Genomic DNA, 18,184 nt, shown 5'->3' on the forward strand with positions numbered 1-18,184 from the left:
TCATGTGATCCTGATTATATGCTAGCTGCTTCACAGTTTTCTGAACAGAGAATCATAGAATCAGTTAGTTTGGAAAAGACCTTTAAGAACTTTGAGTCTGACCATGATGGAAGAAAAAACAGTATTTTGTAAGAGCATCATTATTAAAATATTTTCCCCTAAGTGACACCTGCATGACACCTGCATCCAATACCCAGATGAGGAAACTAAACTCTCTTGATGACAAGATTCCCAGGACATACGTAATTTTGTAGCATTCATCCTCTTTCCACTGGAGCTGGGACATCACAAAGTGAAGAAATGAAGGCTGATTGGGCTAGAGGGACAAACCATTAATTTTTGCCTTCCAGCACTCTCACCGGAAAGGGTATTTTCTTGGAAGATTGTTTATGCATTTTATCTAACAATTGTTTCAAATTAAATATGTGAAGATTTTTTGGGACAAGTACACAGACTAGCTGTTCCTTGTGCAGTGTGAAGATACAAGGCTGTAATGCCCAAGTTTCTATTTCTGTAATGCCACAGTGAGTCTTGATTTCTTCAAAATGAACATTTTTCCCTGGCTGTTTCACCTGTTTGTGTGGTGAAAAGAATGAGATACTTGGATAGTTATAGGCTCAGCCTTTTGAGGCTGTTGTGGGAACCACATCCTGCTGCTCTGAGCTAGATACCAGACCAAGTTAGGAACAGAGATGGATGGAAGCAGCACCAACACAGGAAGATGTGCCATAAAACAGAGAACACCATTCAGTTCTTTTTGAAAATGACTGTGGCTGTCTTTCCACCAAGGAAAATACTAATCCTTATGTTCAACTAGTGAAGATAACTAACTGCAGGTCATGTTGAGGCACTTCAAGAGTAGCATGGGGTAGGGAATTTTGCTGTTGACTTTGCCAAGAAAGTAACATCAGCATTTTGATGTTTCAGACCACATGCTGAAGTCATTCAGTCTCCCATGAAGTGTGTAGGGAATCTTAGACATCACTTAGACAGCACAGATTTCTATCCTGCATTGGAACATCTGAAGTTAGATAATGCCTCATTGAATTTTTTGAACTCCTACCTCCATTCCTGCCTGTAGCTTTTAATGTTTAGTTAATGGAGGAAATAAATGTTTCCCCAGTAACTTAAAAGAGATTTGTCTGCTATAATAACACACAGGAACACCAGATTAAAAGGTAATCCTAAGAAAAAGCACTCAAAATGGATTACAAGGCAACAAAGTCAACACAGGCATACACGTCAGTGACAGCTTATATTTGCTAATGTTGTATGCATGAGCTGGTCAGTCAGAGCTGCTGAATCTGGCATAAAATATGATCATATCAGTTTCAATAAACAGCAAGACAGATTTTATTTCAGCTGTAACACCACATATTGCAAAATCACAAATGCATTTAACCAGGCGGATACATGACAATTCCTTGACAAACATGTCATCTCTTTGACATTGCTTTCAAAGGACTAAGTTGACTTTGGCTGTAGTCCTTCTGCCTGCTGTGTTATTGCAGCAATGAAGATCAACACTGCATACAGCAGGACTGTAGAGAAAAATAATCTTCAAAAGTATAACAAAAGGAAAGCTGATTAATTTTGATCAGCAAGTCAAGAACTGGAATTCATTTACTTGCCACTCATACCTGTTTAGCCACTTTTCTAGACATTTCACAATCAGTGAAGAGAACTGAAGGCAGTGGCAGAAATCATAGAAAAATTCAGTGGCAGAAAGTACCGATTTTCTGATATCACAGTAACTAAACAATATTTCTACCCCTTAAAACAAACTCAGTGAAAAAAATGGGCAGATCTTATACATTCACACTAACTCTTTGGATAAGCATTATTTCTTTTCAACAACACTGATCCCAAACATAAGAATTTTATCTCACAGGCTTGTAGTCTTCATTTTGTGACTCCTTAATACAATAATAAAAGTTTTATGAACTCAAATGACACTATTAAGAGAGGAAAATTAGCCAAAGCCTCTCTGGACTTATTCACAACACTACAATATTTAGTTCTTATTTCATAAGCTCTGGTTATACACAAAAATGAGCCATTAAAGTGCTGGTCCAGAGCCAAGTTGCCCTAATACATTAAAGTTTAAACTACAAAGGAAGCTGCTGCTGGAAGACATTAGAACTGTATGGGATCTATGTTGTTGCTGTGTTCTGGAAGGCACTGAAGAATGATTATGCCCATACTATTGGAACTGATCAACTTTTCCTCCAACAAAGCACACCAGTCATGCCTTCAACAATGTAACATCTTGACTTAAATTTTTTATAATGACACAGTGATAAGAACACCTGCTCATGGAAGCCAAACACCTGGATGCAAGCCCTCCACACCCAGGGGGCTACTTCAGGGTGAAGTGACAGCAATGTATTCAGCTGGGGACAGTGATAGGGACTAAAAGAGCAGACATCACTAGTGAATATAAGCATATAGGTTCTTCTGAATATAAGCAGATATTTAATATAGGTACTTCTGAATATAAGCATAAAGGTTTAGGATGTCAGAAGCACTGGAGAGCCTCATCCCATGTCTTGGCATGTTTTTCAAGGGGTATAGTCTCAGCTGTTTTACTATGAGCAGAATTCAGTGCTGCCTATGTGAGTGATGCACGCTCATGGCATGGCTATTGGATTAGTCTTTGCTATTAAAAGCAATAGATGCTTATTTTTTGAAGCCAGACAGTAGGTGTCAAAATGTTCTGCATAGTCAAAATTATGCCAGCCCAGGAAAGCAGAGCAGCAGCATTTTACAAATCTAAAAAAATGTCAGTAGGCAGAACATAAGATGTCTCAAGATTCTCAGTCATAGTACAACTAAACAAGGATTTTATAGGGACTGCTCACCTGGACCCACCAACCTAAATTCAGCCCAGGTGGCAATTTTGGCACATAAACCCTGGGTTGGGGTTGTTTTTTTTTTTTTATTCTGGCTCTATGTTTCTTTCTCTCATAACAATCCCTACAAACAATCTATTTGTCTGTGACCTCCACCCTGGATTACAATAACTCATGATGTGGTTGAAGCTGAACATGTGGGTAAAGTACAGGCTCCAGATGTGACTGCTCATCTTTTCCAAAGCTCACATCATTACAGAATAACAGACCTGCAATTAAAGCTCTCCACAAGTTTCCAAGTAGTTTCTAAAACAGACCCAATAAAGAACTGAGACATTTTAGGTTGTTCATCTACATGATTTAATAGGCACCCTGTTTCACTGCATAGGGAGAATCAAGAGCCTTGAATCAAGAGCCAACTGTCTGCAAACCAGACAGTCCAGATGCTGAGAAACCTAGGATGCACTGTGCACAGAGGCATAAAAATGGACACTATCTGTTCAGTTCCTTACTTGGCTGATAATTGAAGACGTCACCACCACCTTCAAGAAAAAGAACCCTGCCTTGCAGAGGCACTGACACTCTTTTCTTGGGATTTTTCTGGGCTTAGGAATTTTTAATTTTTCATTCTACCCAGTGGCACAAATTAATACAGATTTACAAGAAAGTGTGTTCTTTTTCAGTTCATAATCACAGGATAAGCTGAGTTGGAAGGGACCCACAAGGATCATCAAGTCCAGCTCCTGGACCCTGCACAGCACCATCCCCAAGAGTCACACCATGTGCCTGAGGGCACTGTCCAAACACTTCCTGAACTCTGTCAGGCTGCTACTGTGACCACTGCCCTGGGGAGCTGTCCCAGTGCCCAAACACCCTCTGGGTGAAGAACCTTTTTCTAATATCTAACCTACACCTCCCCTGACACAACTTCAGGCCATTCCCTCAGTTCCTGTCATGGGTGTGTATTTAATCTCCCCAGGCTGAGCAGCAAGTTCAGTCTCAGTTCAGTTGTTTAGTCTCACATTCAGGTTTGCATCACAACTACTTTTTTTTCAAGGGCTGACTTCACTTTCAGTCTTTGAGAAGCTCAATATTGTTTATGTTAATTAAACATGCTGGCTCAGAGAGTCTTGGGTGGAAGAAAATTCATCAGGACCTACATGCAAACTGCATAATCCAGCTCAAAATGAGCCAAATCTGTGCCTACAGAGAAAACTAAACAGGAAAAAATATTATTAAATAGGAAAGCATTACAGTAAGATTAGTCACCTTCAGGGGTAAATGACACAAATTAGGGAGTTTTTAAGATGTCAGTTCTGGCACCACGTTTAGGCTTAACTGTACTGCTGCAGTTTCCTTACCTCTTCACTGGGTCTAATTCATTACAGAATTTTTAAGTCTGTGGATGGTTCAAGACCTGGTTTTATTTAAGTTCATGTTTTGATATATGAGCTATAGTGGCTGCTAAATAGCAAAGCCCCAGCTGAAACATGGGAAAAAAGAGGAAAGAGCTTTTTTGTGGTGATCCAACCATGCATCCAGGGCAGGTCAAGAAAATCAGGATGTTCATACCTTCAGGAGTACTTGAAAGTCTTCTTACGAGACTCTGCAGGAAAGATTTAGTATTTTGGAATGAAAGGCAAGATATTTCTTGCCTCACCTGAACACATTTCTTTTTTTATCCTTTGACTTTTACCATGAGAAGAGTGAAACAAAATAGCTTATATTAATTTTGACTATCATTATGGCATAAACAGAATAGGGGTGTTCTATCAAATTTATAGCTTTGTGCTGCTGGAATGCAAAGATTAACTTTCTTATACAATGCCAATTCTAAAGTACACAACTGGCTAAAAGAACTCAGAAAAATTCACTTTGGTATTTCAAAGGCAAACCATGACTCAGCTCTAACTTGGCAGACTTGAGTTCCAGACAAAAAATTATTCAGCCTTTTCTTTTTTGTGTGTTATCTTCCACTTTCTTTCATCTTACCTTTTGACAAGATTTCACATTTTTGAGGAAAATTGAGAATATGGATGAAGACCACAGTCCAGGGTTTTAGATTTTCATGTCAACAGGCCATGTTCAGAAAAAACACAGATCAAAGTTGACAGAGAAGTAGAGTCAGGTCCTACACAACCAACCAGTAAAAGTACTGAAGTTTGAGGATGAAAAACATGACAGTATTTTCATGGCACACCTGAACATTTATATATAGGATAAGGCTCTTTGAATTTGTGCACTTGTTCATTATTGATCTAATCTATTGATTATTGAACAGTGCAGTTCATAGGCATCTTGTTGAACTAAGGCATTTAAAAGAACAGTATCATTATTAGCAGAGCACAAAAAAAAAATCTGTGGTCTCCTTTGTGTTGGCTAGTTCAGAAAAATACTATTATCCTAAAAAAACCTGTGATTTCTGAATGAGAATATAAATTCGTAGCCTACAGAATGAAAAATCTAATTTTTTATGAAACCTTGGATGAAAATGTAACCCCTTCTACACCACTGTGAACCTGAATGATGCTAAAGACCTTGCCAATTTTTATTTGCTTCATATAATTAGGTTTTAATAAGTTGACCAAAAAATGCAACTACAACAAATTTAACATATGTAACAAATAAGGAAATTTGCTGGAGGATTGGAAGGAGCTGGCAGAGTGCCATTCACCACAATGTCTTGGAACAAGATAAAGTCATCCATAATTTAGCAGATGTTAAACAAAATTTAAAAGAAGTTCTATTGCTAAAAAATTCTTACAATGAATTCAGATTTGGCTCTGTGTTCCCAACACAGTCACTTGACAAATGAAATTCAAGAATTCAGATAAATAATATACAGAATAGAATGGCCACACACAGTGTGAGATCTCATAAACTACTGCAAATATTTGTACTGTTCTGAAAGACATCTTGATTAAAATTTAACTATGTACTCACTGTTTCTACTTGGTTTTCCTGAAAAGAACTTAAAATTATATTTAAAACATGGTAAAATGTCCTGGTGTTTATACACTTTTCTCTTCTGTAGAAGGACGAAGAACAGGGTTCTGTACTACAGTCGTTTATTTCTTACTTACAAATCAGACAATTCCTGACAAGACAGTACAGTACAAGAACCGTTCCCATTTAAAAAAAAAATATATATCGGTTCTATTTTGTTTCTTTGATGCAATGGTTTTCTTGTTTCTTTTCCTAAAGCAAATGTCCTTGGTGAAGGTAAATGGAAAATGTAATCAAGCTGCAAAAAGAAAAATCCACTTAATTGATAGTTCCAGTACTGAAGGAAGCTTGTGCAACCTTTGAGTTTGTTTTCTTGTTCAAAGCTGTGCAGATGAAGTTTCCAGCTTCCATCACGGCACAAAGATTTACTCCCTAAAAAAGAGGTGAAAAATGTAAAGAATAATAAATGCACATGTTGAAAATGCTTAGACTCCAAGTTTTTTGCTCCAGGGTCTAATTTTTGCAAACAAAGGGCCTGATTCATGTTATAGGTCAGTAATGGGGATCAGTAAAGCTACAGTGATTTACAGATAGTTACAGCTTCTAGTTGTTTGGAAGGTTCTACTACTTTGAGAGTGATTTCTTGTCCCATCAGCAGTGGACCAAATACTGGAGTAATATCTTTCAACCCCAAAAGAATCTGGAATAAAGATCTGGAATTACAACTAGAAGTTAGAAGAAAAATACAGAGTCTAAATATATGCTATACTTATTTATCATCCAACACTACAAAACTTCATGCAAAAAGCATGAAAAAGGATTCAAAAATCGAAGACTTGTGTTTTTCTGTTGCTATAATCTAAATTTAAAATTAAACAAAACCTAAGTAAAATCACCATCAAACCAAATAAAGAAATAAGCATTTGATGGTGAGATTGTCTCCATGGGATTTGTTATCAACCTTTCGGACAAGCTATGTTCTGCTTGGCCACCAGATTTTTAACAGATTAATCAATCTTATCAAGAAACTGGTACATGGTATATTTCATATACTCCAACTAGTTTTGCTTAATTGCTTCCTTTTGCTATGAGTCAGTTGGAAAGGTCAATGAGTATTTTGCCCAAGGAAAGACTATACTGAAAGCATGAGTCTAAGGTGCACAGCAATGTAAAGTGAAATGCACGATTTCTCCTCCTTATTTCAAAGAATTGTGTTGTTTCAAAAGAATAAACATAATTTTCATGAAGAAAAACTACCCTAAAGTGTGTACAAGCAGTTCAAAACAGAGTCCACTTGTCCAGTGGACACTTGTGATGGAACATTTTCTCATATCTACCCTGAACTCCCTAAAAAGCAAATGAGAGCAGATAAATGCTTACAGTGAACTCTGTAAGGCACTGAATATGCTTTAACAGTGCCCAGGGAATGTGCAATTCAGAAACAAGTTCTGTAATCTTTTCATGTCAAGGGACTCCACTGGCCTGTACACCACACAGAACTGCAGCCTACCAACAAGTGAATGATAAGTTCCAATGAGCTCCTCAGTAACGCAAATCTTCCTGTTTCAGATATCAGGCATTTACATTTCTTTCTGTGGTAATTTAAATGCAAACCACACACTTTGTAGTTTTGGCAGTTCTTTATATGTTCTCCTTTGAACTTGACTCTCCATGTCCATGTGTAAATTAAACATAAAGTTACAGCAATGCCTGAGTTAGCACGAACTCATTATGCCACACATCCAGATAAATGGGGACAGACAGGAAGACCAAAGAGCACATTTATTGAAGAAGGCAGTAAATGAGTTCTAGGAATACAGAATAATTAACATGCCAGGCAGCCAGGGATACTAAATGAGTGCTCTTGAGGTGTGGATGCTCACTGGTAAGGTTCATTAAAGCGCAGCTCAGGGCGTGTGATCTGCTCTGCCCTTCCTCCAACAACAGGACTGGTAATAAAAATGACTGGAAGACTCTTAGCCAGTAACAGGTTCTGTACAATTCTGAAATATATTAAGTAGATACCTGAGAAATAACAATGTCTTGTGCTTGGGTGCCAAACACCACAATTTTTTTCAACTTTGAAGTCAGAAAAATTGACAACAAATTAATAAGCACTATGAGCCAAATCCAACACTGTGACAAAATCTGAGCTCTGCTCAGTCTTTCCACTGTTGAGATGATCAGCCTTCTGTAGCAATATCTAGAGTACTGAATTTTTTGTTACTGAGACAGAGCAATGACACAAAGCAGCTGCTACTAAGTTCCTCATAGCTCCAGGTATGAAGAAGTAGATTATTCAAATTATGTTAAATACACAAACCATTTCTAGTCTAAATTGCTAATGAAGATAACTTCATTCCTGACATGTGTCAAGCTATATTAAAGCACTGAGTTTGCAAAAACTTCTATGGGCTCTGAATATTTTGTTGTACAGCACAAATTATTGTGAGGTACAGATCATATGTTTCCTAATTATTTTTTTCCATTAAGTCTTAAGTAGAAAGTAAAAGTATCTTACTGTGTTGATCCCCAGACCATTGAGCATGTATATCACATCCTCTGTGGCAACATTTCCAGTAGCACCTTTTGCATAGGGACAACCACCAAGTCCTGCAACAGATGAATCCACCACAGAAACTCCCATCTGGAAAATAGCAACACAAAAATGAAGCATCGCACAGAGCATTATTTATAATTTTTCATAAATGGCAGGCCATATGTAGAAGTTACCGTGCATAAAATACACATTTCTCCACAAATAGATGTGCTCCTTGGAGGAAATACCTTATAATGGTTTTAGTCCTGACATCTTTATAAGGTAAGAATTTTCAAACACAGGATATGGAACAAAGAAATAATGGTCCATATTACATGTGATTTTGGCAGATAAGTTATTTGCTGTTTTATAGAAAGAGGTTTTAAGTCTTTTCTCTCTTTATCTTTAAACTTGGTGCTCTTAAATAATCTGCATCTAATATGAAAGGTTTTCATGCAAAAAACCAATTAATGGAAGTTCTCCATGGATATATACAGGTTGAGCTTGGAATATTTTTAAGAGAATACTCGGTGCACAGTGTTAAGCTTTATCACTTAAACTAGACTTAAATTAAGACTTGAAAAAATACTCAGCTGTGGTAAATTAATAATTGTTTGCTTTTTGTTTTCTTCCTGCTGCATTCAAATATCTTCTCTCTTCTCATCCATTCAGCATATTCATGATAAAAAGTAGTCAACCAGTTACCAACTCGACCCAGAAGATAATATGACATTTCCCCTGAGATAAAGTCTTCCCTAGGAGACTGATAAGGGAGGAGGCAAAAAACTGAGCCAGTGACTTCCACTGATATGTTTAAGGAGCTTTTGCACCCTCTTCTTTCTATTATTTGATGTTTAAAATAAAGCTGAAACTGGAAAGCAATTGTTTTCTGTTACAATATGTTAGGTATGTGATCAGGACACTGGGTCTCTGTTATCAGAGCAGGCTCTTCAGTCTTCCCCTGCCTCTGAAGGCATTCACGCTCTACAGATAATCAGAAGCAGGAAAGGGAATTTGGCAGAACAATACTTAGGTCTTTAAAGACACATGGTCCTCTGCCTTAAGAGCACTAGAGGATTCCCTTCCCCACAGGAATAATTTAGAGAGACATACACCAAAACTGTAAGACAGGTCAGGCAGACTGAAATTCAGGACAGGAGTTCCTGTGCAGAGATAAATTTTCAAAACCCTGACTTTGGGTACAGAGAGATTCAGAGGTGAAGCCTCTGATGCTTGTTACCCACATATGCAGGTCAGGAATTTGGCTTAGAGGCTGACTGCACAGATTGCTGATCCCCTTCTGAGGAACCTACCTGTCCCTGCAGGCTCTGCTGCTCTGGGAGCCTGAGCTTCTCCTTCCCAGACATGCATACAACTAGCTAGCAAGGTAGGCAAATGATACATTCTGCATGTTGCAGTTGCTAGGTCCCCTTTCCAAATATACCTAGTAGTAAGTTTTTCAGTTCTGAAATAAACTACCCTAATGTGGGGATTTTTTGTACTTGCTTCTTGTTTTAACAGTGCACTCCGTAGTTTTATCGTTGGCCTTTCAGCCTCTTTGGCTTCCAACATCTCTGGAGAGCAACAATAAAGAAGGAATTGTTGTCCCAGGTCTTATTCTTGGACAGAGAACATTATCTTGATCTAGGTAGCTGCTCAAAGCCTGTAATAAAGACCTCAAAGGAGTCAAGGTGCATAACTATGACAGGCAAGAGAGTACTATTTAATATTGCTCACATAATAAGGGTCTCTAAAAAGAGATACTTTACTTTAAAGTACACCAATTTGTGACTTATGGAGTGAATCACCAAAGTGCATGTTTCACATTTCAGTCACTTGTCACACTCTTTGTGCAGGCCACCAGTCAGAAAATGTGTTATATGACACATCTGTGTCCAGTACACAGAGGATGTGCATTCACAACAGCTGGAAGTTCTGTCTCTTTTTGCATTAGCTGCTAAGATTCATGCATTTACTCTAGAAGTCGTTGGCCCAAGCTCCACAGTGGCAGCTCTCAGCTTGCAAATGTCCATGCAGAGACACATGTTTGGCTTCTTATTGGAAAGATTTAGGGTATAGTGGAGGTCTGCAGAAAAGGGTGTCAAACAGGTGGAGGTACAGGTTGGTACAAGCATGATCCCACTACTATGCCTTCTCTCTCAGTCTGATTTTAAGATTTACATCAGAAATTATTGTTTCAGAGAGGAAAAGATAAAAGAAAGTGTCTTTCATGGAGGTTTTCCCAATCTGTCATAACTGCTAGAGCATTGTTCTTCATGCACTCATTTTCAGTAATTTTTACATGGGTATAAAACTATAGGCAAATAATGTGGTGAGGTACATCAATTCTGTTAAATTCCCAAGGAATATCAGCAGACTCAGAAACAGCTTCAGTAGTTATTATAAAAAATAATCAGTAGTTCTTATAAATAACTTCAGTAGTTATTTAAAAAATTATAAACATTCACTTTCTAATCCCAAAGAATTATCTCAATAAATTCTTGTCCTTTTGCACAAACAGGAAAAAAGTATCAACAAAATAGTATTTGGTAAAAACCAGCCAAAAAAGTCAGTAGTCTGCTCCAGTCCTTCACAGGGCACTCACTGTAAGCAAAACCAAAACCAATATCCTCCAGCAATAAAAGGGCATGTTTTCTAAAGACATTGAATTGACACATATTAGTTCTTGATGTCCTTGTACAAACACTAGTGATGCCACTGTGATTCTGAATTTGCACTGCAACTCTCACAGCAGTGGGGTACAGGTGGCTGATAATTGTTGAAAGTGTTGGTGACTATGGGTGGATATGGGATATCACAGCCACCTGAAGGTGGCATGAAACACCTCTCTGTGTCTAATCACACCCTTGTATTCTCAGACAGCCTTGTCTGAGTTATTCAAAGTACCCTCACTGGAAGCTGGAGTAAGCTCAGACAATTTATCTTACTGTAGATGCAAGACCATATAGAACCTTGATGCCTTCTGCTGACTAAGCAGTGGGAGCAGTAATTTCCACATGACAGACAGTGATAATTGCTCTGTCTTTTAAATCATTGACTGTTTTGGCTAAATACAAAAAAAGGCGAAGGTCTAATAGTAGCACCTTTACATTGGTAGCATCCTTGGGGGTATGGCCTTAGCCCTAGTACAGGACACTTAATCCATTATTTCCCAGAAACAGTGCATAGACCTGAAGTCTCTAAAATTTTGTCTCTATCAGGATGTCTTTGCAATTTGAACATTAAGCCACTGGTAGACAAGGTCTAAACATGGCATATAATACAGCAACCCCAACTGACCTCCAAATCTGACAGTTCTTCAAATCAGTGGTGTTAAAATGCAGTGAGCAGGTGTGTAGACTTTAAGATAATGTCTTTTAAAGTTCTCTTCATAATGCTTTTGAAAGGAATCTACTGCAATGTACTACTATTTCAGCAACAGGGTCAGCTGCATCTGTGTGCTCTTGCATGTTGTACAGACACTTATAATGTGTTTGCTGACTCAAGTGCAGAATCACTCCAGTTCATCTTCAGTGGCCCCATTCAAAAAAATCCTTAAATAATCCATACTCTAAGCTCCAATCTAACAGTGCTAAAAACAGATGTTGGAAAACATCCCTCAGCAGTGCTACTAACTAATTTGGAGGTTGATATTACAGCCCAGCCTGTCCAAGCACAGTCTGAAATAGCACCTAATAAATAACTTCTCTGCACATTTGAGCAGCTATGAAGCTGTTTTGTTTTTGCAGCCATTAAAAGCAAAAGGAGTTCTAAAGTAAAACCTAAAAATTGACCAAATGTGTAAAACTAAGTATTTTCCTTTATCACATCTTCCATAATTGTCACACTTTTACAGGAGATGAGTTTCAATCCTTTAAGCAATCCAAGCTTGCAAAAAATTCACTGTCAATATGACATTTTAAAAGTCCAGACTCTCACTGTCACTTCCTGACAGGCACTAAATTGTGCTGACATTCATGAGAAGTTGTACTGCAGCTATTTCATAGGTTATGTCCTAAATGAGCACTCACTGAGCTGCATCCACATGGACGTGTGTGGGGGTGAACAATGGCTTGGCTTCCAGGACAACTACAGTACTTCAATATTTTTTGACACTTTTTTGAAAATCACAAAATTCCTGACAGTGGTTCCTGAACACCTTCCAAACTTTATTTTTGGCTAGCTTTAGCTTACTCTCCAGAGAAGGCAGAGGACTTTTTGCTCCTGTCCCATGCTAACTTCCTAATTCCCCAATGAGAAAGCAAGGAATTAAATTCATCACCTTTGTCAAACAGCCAATTTTAACAGGAAACCATTATTGCCAGTGAATAATAAATGCTTCATGTTTCTCAGTTTGCTTTACTAGCTCCCCATAACTTCTTGTTGGGACAGTCAGTCTCCTTCCTTACTGATCTTTAAACCTGGTTTGTCTGGCAGAAGTTTAACTTTGTTTCTCTCTTAAAAATGGCAAGGTCAGCATCAGTAACTCCAGGAAAGTATGTGGTATAAATCAGAAGCTATAAATCAGATCTTTCATAAATTAGGATTCTTCTAAATGATGAGATTTTGAAAGCATAATATCAAGGATACAAGGTGTGCATTAAAGAGGAAAATATTTGTGCCACAAAATCAAGGAGCCACAGTGCTGTGAAGTTCAGTGCCCAGTGCCTTAAAGATAGCTACTGCAAAGAGTGGCTGTATTAGTTCAGCTTTTGCTCAAGGAAGGCAGCAAGCAGGGAGGAAGAAGTAGGATATGTCAGGTCAAAGGCTGCCCACACAAAAGGCAGAAAGGACTAATGCTATTTGATCCTGCAGCCCAGTCGGTGCCGAGCTGGCACTCTTGGAATGATGGCTTCTGCCACATTACTGTGTCTCTCTGGCATCAGTCTGCTACCCATCACTACGTGGTCTGCCATTGGCAGAAACACCCTCTCCTGCAGAGAGACAGAGGATTAACCAGACACAGAAATGACTATGCAATGCTTTGTAAGGTTCAGTGGCTACAAAGACCCTTCCCTAATTTACATTCTCAAGTTGTTTAAAACCAAAGCTTGCCTTTGTCCTGTATTTCAATATAATAAATGTATGCAAATAAATATTATTTTGGTATTCAAGAAACTAAAATCATAATTTTCTACGTATAAGGCAATAAAATGGGATAACACCACTCTGTGGAAATCTGTGAAAGTTATCTGCATTTCCTTCCTGCTTCTCTGCTTTTGCTGAAGGTTAAAAAACTGCTAAAAAACATCACAAAACTGCTTTTGACTTAACACCATCCCTACTGACCACAGGGTGTCACTGTAACACTAAAATAGCTAATTTCCCAGTTCACATCGTTTGAAAATTAATACATTCATCGGGGGGAAAGAAATCCTTTTCTTCCTAAACATATTGAGATGCAAGCAATTTGTGGGCAGACGTGCCACATAAAATAGGTTAATACTGCATTCCTTTAACTCATTGTACACATCTTTTCATATTGCTACTGACACATTTATTATAAGCAAAGCTGGCAATGACATCTAGAGTTAAAGTTCCCTAACACTTTCCATCATAAGGCCCCACTTTCAGTTGTTTATTACTTTGTCAGCCTTTAACTGCTGGAACTTATATTTTCCATACCTTGTCTCTGCCTCAGACTGGATTGTTTTGAAAGTTTCAGTGAAAAATGGGCTTGGCCACTTCCGGGTACAAGTTTTGGGGAAGAAAAACACTCTGTTACATTAATATTCAATAAGTTTTACATGAGTTTCTTGGAGATATTTTTGTAGCTTTGCAGTCTCAAGTTTGGCACAGAAGGGATACTGATCTTAAGAGATCACAGTCTGGACTTAGTTATAAGCTTAGGGAAGTTCCACCTTATTTACCACCTTATTGGCAGGAACTGGTCAGTCTGGGAGTTAAAATACCCAAGGGTCAAGAGAGCAGCAGCCGACCATGATTTTTTTCTTAATCTCAACAAAGAATTGTGAAGCGATTTCTCTGAGCCTGAGTTGGAATATCTGTGTCCCTGACTGACAATGCATCACTTGCACAAAAAGCCTGAGCAGAGAGGTCTGTGTTGCAGATCTGCTTCTTCAGAAAACATTCATGGATGTTTAGGGGGAATCAATTCCATTCAACATGAGACTGGTTTTGAGATTTTGGAATGCTAATAACACAATTAATGAAGCAGATGTTCACAAATCATTATTTTTATTGCCCATGCAGGCTGATTGTGCTCCTTTTAGCAATATGTGTACTCTTATACTTAAAAACACTGGGGTTTGCTGGTGTGGGGCTGTGCTCAACTCCAGCTCTCCCTTGCTAAGGATCACAAAGCTGCAGGGGGAGCAGGAGGCACGCCAAGGGCTTGTTGGATCCCATGAAGATGCAATCATCACCAAAACAGTAAGTGACTTTCCAGTCTCCCTTTCTTCCCTCCCCAGGCAAGCCAGGGCATTGCCAGATGCTGCTGCTGACTCAAAGTAAGCAGCTACTGCTCAGGATCCTCTTCAGCAGAAGTTGCTCTCAAGCAAATCTGTGATGGTTTAACAATTTATCTGCTTACTATGTCATGAAATAACCTGATCTATAAACACAAGGTATTTGTTGTATAGACAAACATTTGAACACAGTCAAGAGACCAATGAAATAGGTAGGGAAGAGAAGATAATAATCTTGGGATCTGGAGGGAAAGGGGAAGCTAGACAGAAAAGGCAAAGGGGAGTTTTGGGGTAGGCTGGGATAGAATTGTCCAGTCCAGAGATGCAAAAGCTGTGCCAGGTTGCCTGTGCCCTACGTATCATCAGGTAAAAACAAGTTCTTTCTCATATGCATTTATTCATGCATAAATGAATAAAAATAAACTGGAAAATAAACAGAGGGTTTTGAATAGACAAGGGAGATAAATAATTACTTAACTCCATGGCAAAGTTACTGAGGGTAGCTTTGGGAGAGGAAAATTCAGCTGGGACTGGACAAAGAATGCTTGGAGCTGCTGACTGTTATGGTGCAATGATGAAAGAAAAAAATATCCACTTACTTCCATGGATGGCTCACAGAGGATAAACTGAGTAGACACATACCCACTAAATAAAATGGCTGAATTTTCATAATATGGGGCATCAGCTGAGAATGAGTTGAATGAAGGACAGAACAGGTAAAGATCAATGTTTGAGATGCAGGCTGCAGGCAGTGCACTTCTCTGTGAGCCACAATACTGAAAAGGGTAGAGGACTACTATGAAGGATCAAGGAAAGGCACTGATTTGAAAGGTCTACTCTTTGAAGTACACGTGGCAAATGTGGAACACGTGAATCTATCAATGAAACATGGCAGCAAGCTTGGGCATGACCCAAGCATGACAGCATTTGAAAAGGCCCCTTTTTTCCTACATTAAGGGAGCATTTAATGAAGTTAATCTATCATATGTACCTCTCTTACTGTATCTGTACCTTAGAAAGAAACTACAAATTCTTTCAATCTTGTTTTTTTGTCCTTGCTAGCTTCTACCAACTCCCAAGTCTTCCAGTTTCTGAAGATCAACTTGTGTTGAGCCACTCTTCAGCTTAAGCTGGGTGACCAAATTGCTCCTGAGGTGTAATTTCTCTCACTTCTTATAACCAGAACACTTGCAGTATTATGCACTAAGTGGCAGTGGACACTACCTTGTACCAATGTGAGCAAATGAAATAAACTGTTTTAAAATAAATGTGCAGTAATGACAGCATTTATAAAAACACAGGGAAAGTAGAGCAGAGCTATTTTCATTCCACAGCACCACTATCATATATCAGCATCAGGGTATCTAAAGGACTAAAATGCCGGCATTTAAAATGTCATCTGACTTAGCTTCAACCTGAGCCATCATGCATTGTTACAATTTTTCTTATTATTTTAGAATGTACTACAAGGATATGTAGAATTTTGAATCCTAGTTTGGTCTTCACATATTCCATGGTATCTTTTGCATTTTGTATTAATGCATAAAGATGCTTTGTACTAGGAATACATAATATATTTTTATAGCAGTTATTTTCTAATGCAAGAGATTCCTTTTCTCAATTCTGGAGATAAATCTCACAACCGAAATGAACAATTGTGCATCCTACTCAAGCTGAACAGATATGTATCTCCATCGTTCACTATTACTCCATATTACAGTCAACCAAAAATAATTGGTACAGTTAATGCTGTTAAATAAAACCTGCACTTTTTATTCAGACTTAACTACTATTTCAAATCTCTCTTAATTCTATTTTCAGAATCTCCTGAGTGAAACAATACTTTATTCTACTTTAGCATATAGGATGTACGGAGATTCAGAGACTCTGCTCACCAATTCATTGACAAACCACATTCAGCATAAAAAAAGGTGGATTTCCAAGATATATGGTAAACTAACCTTAGAAAACACTCCTGGCATTCTTTACATCTTCTGGATTGCACAGGTGCATATCCATCTTCTCCCATATATGGAAAATAAGAACTGCATCCTCCATTCAAAGGCTTTTAACTTATTTACAGGTAGACTGGAGACAATATTTATCATCACAAAGTATAAAGCCAAATGTCCTTTTTCTTCAGGAGCACCAAAGATTAACAGATTAGAATGTTTTCCACATGTCCACTTTACTGTCAAGAGAATATTAAAGAAGTTTTCCAGCTTCCGCAGCTCAGCCAGATGTCAATGGATCCCACAGTGAAGCAAAATTGGCAGAGTAGCCTTCTCATGACCCCGGCATTGTTTTATCAAGGATCAGTTTAAAAGTATAAAGGGTCCATTTCTTGCTGAGATCTGTAATGTTTTTCAGCCCTTTCCTCCTGCAATTACAAAAAAGTGCTGACTTTGTAGAACTACTGATATGCAGTAGTATTTCTTATAACTTCTCTCACACTGTGCTGTAATTGCTGTTTATGTTGGCACAAGAAAAGTACCACGTCTTGTTTCCACTGTACATTTCCGGACTCTGGTTTCAGAAACATCAGTGGAGGATATTGTACTGGGCATATGTTTTGTTGTGTAAACATTAACTAGTAATTTACCCTGTCAATCTCCACAGCATGGCTTCTAATTACCAGAGGTTGAGGAACTTCAGATGGACATTTTACAAAATATTTACAGCAGCTATCCTACTTCTTTTTTTTCTTCTTCACTGCTATTTGTGTTTTGAAAATCATTGCAAGAGTAAACAACTCCATCAAATGCCATAAAACAAAACCCGAAACCAAATGTATTCATTCTTGTGCACCTCATTCTCCAGAGTAACTAAAGACCAGTTTCCCAACTAGCTAAGCAAAAATCATGGCAATATTACAGTAAACATGATAGTAAAGTACCAGATATTTCTGTTTGCTTGCAATTTGATTATCCGCTTTATTTTTTTTAAACAAGGAAAAAAAACTTATATTGGCTTTTTTTTTTCCCTAAAATTCATTCTTGCTAAATAGCCTGTGAACTTGCAAACGGCTGTGCACATCCTTATTTTATTCAAGACTCAGACAAATGTACTTAACAAATGGGACCACTTAGGTCTTGTTAGGAAATCTACTGCAAAAATTCAGAACCAAGGAACAATCTCCCTTTAAGAGCTATGGAATATATGTTTTAGTCATTCATCTGTATAATTTCAAGGAAGTAGCACTTTATATTTTGTGCAAAAAATACAGTGTCTTGAGTAGAATTCCAGGATGGGAATCATTCCAGTAACAATAATTACAGCAACATGGGCAAAGAAGATGCAATCAAATAGGGCAGTTTTTGTCCACTCTAGTCAGAGAGAATTTTTATTTCAAGTAAAATTTTCATCGCAATTTTCATTATAATGCAAGAAACTTTTTTTTTTAAGTGTGATAGTTTCTT

At 38.0% G+C, this 18,184-nt stretch overlaps 1 protein-coding gene across 2 annotated transcripts in view; it reads right to left on the reverse strand.

Moving 5' to 3' along the window:
• Nucleotides 1–1,325: 1,325 nt before the first annotated feature.
• The window catches only part of HMGCLL1 (3-hydroxy-3-methylglutaryl-CoA lyase like 1), a 76,587-nt gene continuing 59,728 nt past the window's right edge, over nt 1,326–18,184 (reverse strand). Inside the window, exons 8-9 of one of the 2 annotated variants that reach the window (XM_066547317.1) lie at nt 8,320–8,445; nt 1,326–6,230 (exon numbers count right to left, since the gene is read on the reverse strand). In XM_066547317.1, coding sequence (XP_066403414.1) covers nt 6,117–6,230; nt 8,320–8,445 — 240 coding nt within the window. In that variant the 3' untranslated portion in view covers nt 1,326–6,116. Of the gene's footprint in view, nt 6,231–8,319; nt 8,446–17,024; nt 17,146–18,184 lie in introns of those variants that run through there. The other variant, XM_066547318.1, reaches the window with a different exon arrangement.

This window comes from Molothrus aeneus, chromosome 3 (assembly GCF_037042795.1).
Source record: "Molothrus aeneus isolate 106 chromosome 3, BPBGC_Maene_1.0, whole genome shotgun sequence".
NCBI lineage: Eukaryota > Metazoa > Chordata > Aves > Passeriformes > Icteridae > Molothrus > Molothrus aeneus.